General features: G+C 52.3%; 1 protein-coding gene across 1 annotated transcript; it reads right to left on the bottom strand.

Moving 5' to 3' along the window:
* Nucleotides 1-268: 268 nt before the first annotated feature.
* On the bottom strand, nt 269-2,782 carry Hes1 (hes family bHLH transcription factor 1). The gene is made up of 4 exons (XM_013019366.1): nt 2,426-2,782; nt 2,169-2,264; nt 1,826-1,913; nt 269-1,164 (listed from the first exon to the last, which is right to left on the bottom strand). The coding sequence occupies exons 1-4, from the start codon at nt 2,531-2,533 to the stop codon at nt 617-619; spliced, it is 840 nt and encodes a 279-aa protein (XP_012874820.1). The 5' UTR covers nt 2,534-2,782; the 3' UTR covers nt 269-616.
* Between the last annotated feature and the right edge of the window lie 1,098 nt (nt 2,783-3,880).

Below are 3,880 nucleotides of genomic sequence, written 5' to 3'. Positions count from 1 at the left end.
AGTTCAAGCCCCAGTACCAGCAATGGGGATAAGGACTAAAGAACTATGAACAATTTTTTGAAATCCTTTAGACAATAACAAGTATTTAAGCAAGCTATTTAAGGGGTTTAACTGGGTACAATTTTTTTTTAGTTCATGGAATATTGGTTAAAGATTTGATGGGTTAAAAAAAAAAACTAATTTCTGAATCCCCAGGATACATGTCATTTATATTATACCAAGAATCTCTCATTGCCTATTATGAAATAATCAATTTTAATTCATGAAGAAGCCTTCACTGTTTTCTTTTATTATATTTTCTCAAATAAACTTCCCCAAAGGAAGATATTTTAAGAGCATTTTTTTCAAACATCTTTGGCATCACATAAAAAAGAAATCTCGTGTAAAAAACGAAATGTCATCTCAACTTTTATAATACAAAGGCGCAATCCAATATGAACATATAAAATATATACAAATATAGTGCATGGTCAGCCACTTAATACAGCTCTCTACAAAAAAAGTAACTTTTTAGAAAGTAATCAGCTTAATCACAAAAGTCTCTTCTAGTAGCCAAGTTCTTGTTTTAGTGTCCGAAGGGAAGATGTGGGTTGGGGAGTTTGGGGGCCTAAATCTCTCAGTTCCTCCAGGGCCTCCACATGGAGTCCGCAGTGAGCGAGGGGCCGCTGGAAGGAGACACAGGGTTGGGGCCTACGGAGGTCCCGCTGTTGCTGGTGTACACAGGGATGACCGGACTGCTGTGCGCAAAGGCCCCGTTGGGGATGAGAAAGGCAAATTGGCCATCAGGAGCTGGCACCACCTGGAAGCCGCCGAACACCTTGGCGGCTTCACCAGCCTGGCTGCCCAGCTTGCAGGGGGCGCTGCCGGGAGGGGGCGCCGCGCCTCCGGGGATGGGCACGAGCGGCGGTGGCGCGAACGGCGCGTGCTGGGGACCGCCGGGTCCTGGCGGCGGCGGCGGCGGTGCCTGCAAGGCGGGGTGCGGCTGTCCGGGGTAGGTCATGGCGTTGATCTGGGTCATGCAGTTGGCCAGGTGGCCGAGCAGACGAGTGCGCACCTCGGTGTTAACGCCCTCGCACGTGGACAGGAAGCGGGTCACCTCATTCATGCACTCGCTGAAGCCGGCTCGGTATTTGCCCAGCACGCTGGGGTCTGTGCTCAGCGCGGCTGCAGGCCAGAAGGACAAACACAGGTCACCGAACGGCGCTGGCCCAGTGGCCACAGCCTCCCGCCCTGGGAGGTCCCCGCCGCGCGCCTCCCTGACCGCGCGCCTGCGGAACTACCTCCGGCTAGAAGGGTGGGGTAGCTTCAGAAACCTCTCCCCACGAAGAGAGGCCGCCGAGGCGGACACTCCCTCCCCATTCTCGAAGGTTCTCTTTAAACTGATCTCAGCTCCAAACCGGCCACCCCCACCCACGCGCGCGATGTGACCTTGGGCAATGCCACCCACCCCGGCATCCGACTCTCATTTCCCTTCCTGCAGTAGGGGGCGGCGGTGTGTGACTGCTAAGCCAGATGACTATTAACCTCCACCCGGCTCAAACCCGCCGCCATCCTACACCGGGGCCCTCCCCACCCCATCAATTTCCCCCACAGCCAAGCCACCCTCCACCCTTGCGGCTACAACCTCTCTCCCTCCCCTCCTTTTCCGGAACAGTAACAACTTGGAGTTATGGCTATAAATAAGACCCAGACCGTGGGAACTCGAGAGGGAGCCAAGGCAGTAAAATGTAGCTCAATGCCTCTCACAACTGCGGCGGAAGTCTGGAAGAAATCACCGCGGGGCGAGAGGGACGCCGGCAGAAGGGGACGCGCGTGCCGCCCTTACCCGTCATCTGCGCCCGCTGCAGGTTCCGGAGGTGCTTGACTGTCATTTCCAGAATGTCTGCCTTCTCCAGCTTGGAATGCCGGGAGCTCTGCGTAGGGGAGGAAGCAAGCGGGGAACGTGAGACCCCAGTCAGTCGCACGAGTGCGGGGGGTGGCGGGGGATTCCTTACGCGGGCCACAGGCCCACCTCCCAGGAAGCCAGACAGACTAGCCCTCCCTCCTAGGACAGCGCAGGGCTGGTGGGGATAAGATCCACGCACTGCAGGCGAGGGGTTCATTCTTTGTGACTGAGAAATAACATTTATCTTTAATTTTTTTTAAAAAAAGCACCATCCCTCACTTACGTCTTTTTTAAGAGCATCCAAAATCAGTGTTTTCAGCTGGCTCAGACTTTCATTTATTCTTGCTCGTCGTCTTTTCTCCATGATAGGCTTTGATGACTGCAAAAAAAATAATAATGATAATTATAAAAAGGCCCGTGTTCTCAGGAGATATGCCATGTCACCCCGGAGATTTAAGCGAAAAAGAAGCCCTGCTGTACCCCACCCCTAATCCGACTTAATTTCTTAGGGCTGCAGAGGCAGACAGGTATTGCCCTTACCTTTCGATGCTCAGATGCTGTCTTTGGTTTATCCGGTGTCGTGTTGACACTGGCTGGGGTAGCAGCCACCGGGGAAGAGGAATTTTTCTCCATTATATCAGCTGGCATTTTCCTTTTTTTTTTTAAATCCCCTACTAGATTACTAGAGAATTTTATTTTGGAAGTCCTTCGCGAAAAATAAAATTTTTGCTTGCGTTCTTTTTACTTGAGATTTTCATAAAAACTACTGAGCAAGTGCTGAGGGTTTATTGTATTTTATGATGACTTGTGGTCGGTAGCGCTATTCCAGGACCACGGAGAGAGGTAGACTGGGGATTCCGCTGTTATCAGCACCAGCTCCGGATCCTGTGTGATCCCCAAGCCCTGGCGGCCTCTATATATATCTGGGACTGCACGCGAACGGCTCGTGTGAAACTTCCCAAACTTTCTTTCCCACAGTAACTTTCAGCCAATGGGAGGAGGAGACACGCGGCACCGCTCGTGGACCGCGCCCCCCTATTGGCCGCCAGGCACAAGGTCTGGCGGCCAATGGCGCGCGCCTGAGCCCAGGGCACCGGAGGCTACAACGTCAATCAAAAGGATTTTAACCCTTTACTTCTCACCCCCTCTGGGCTTTGCTTTGGAGAGGATTTCTCCACTTCAGGTGGAGAAATTTTTGGGGTGCAGGATCTTTGCTCTTAATTCTATTACTATGTGTAGCAGGGGTGTTTTGTAATAAGTTGAGATATAATTAGAAAAGGCATAGAAAAAAAAGACAATTTGGAGTGTTTAAAGAATAGCGCAAAACATGGAAGTGATTTGCTGCTCCAGTTTTATCTATTCAGTGAATGAGAATAGATCATGCAGAAGACATTGTTTTAAAATTCCCCCCCCCTTTTTCCTGAGAGCGAGATGTCTTCCCCTTATATTTGCAGGTTTTGGGGACGCAAGATGGTTGTTGAATGCCTCCCTTCCCAACCGTGTCCCCTCAGTCGTCTTCTAGCGTTGGAACCTTGGACCTCCAGCTTCCTTAGGAAACAATCAGAATGCATTTCAAACTGGGTAGAAAGGAAATGGAATTTCAAATGGAAAAAAAAAAACGAACAAGGGGAGCTTTGATGGCAATGCCACAGGGACACGCGCGCGCGCTCCTGCGCTGGCTGCTTTTTCCCTTTCCACCCGTAGGGTCTTGTGTTCCGTTGTTCGTGGAGGTGGCGGGTAAAGGAGGCAGCCTCGCCCCTTCTCACCCCGCGGGCAGCCAACACAGCTTCGGGTCCCGGCGGCGCGCGCGCACGGGCCCTTTAAGAGGTACACCAGCCGAGCTGCAGTTTGACATCAGCCGGCCGGCGAGGGCGCGCCTGGAGCCGGAGCACGTGCCAGGATGTTTTATTGCCGCCGCGGCTGCGGCCGAGCCGGGGAGGATGTGTGTGTGCGTGCGTGTGTGAGTGTGTGTGCGCGCGCCCCGGGGGCAGGGAG

This window comes from Dipodomys ordii, unplaced genomic scaffold (genome assembly GCF_000151885.1).
Source record: "Dipodomys ordii isolate 6190 unplaced genomic scaffold, Dord_2.0 Scaffold45, whole genome shotgun sequence".
Taxonomy (NCBI): Eukaryota; Metazoa; Chordata; class Mammalia; order Rodentia; family Heteromyidae; genus Dipodomys; species Dipodomys ordii.
This window is presented reverse-complemented; position numbering and strand designations above follow the sequence as displayed.

Excerpts from the sequence above, each read along its gene's own strand:
- Hes1 (XM_013019366.1), bottom strand. The coding sequence starts at position 2,533 with ATGCCAGCTGATATAATGGAGAAAAATTCCTCTTCCCCGGTGGCTGCT. Across the intron at positions 1,914-2,168 it reads TGGATGCTCTTAAAAAAGAC|AGCTCCCGGCATTCCAAGCT; the intron begins GTAAGTGAGGGA and ends TCCCCTACGCAG. Across the intron at positions 1,165-1,825 it reads GCAGCGGGCGCAGATGACGG|CCGCGCTGAGCACAGACCCC; the intron begins GTAAGGGCGGCA and ends TCTGGCCTGCAG.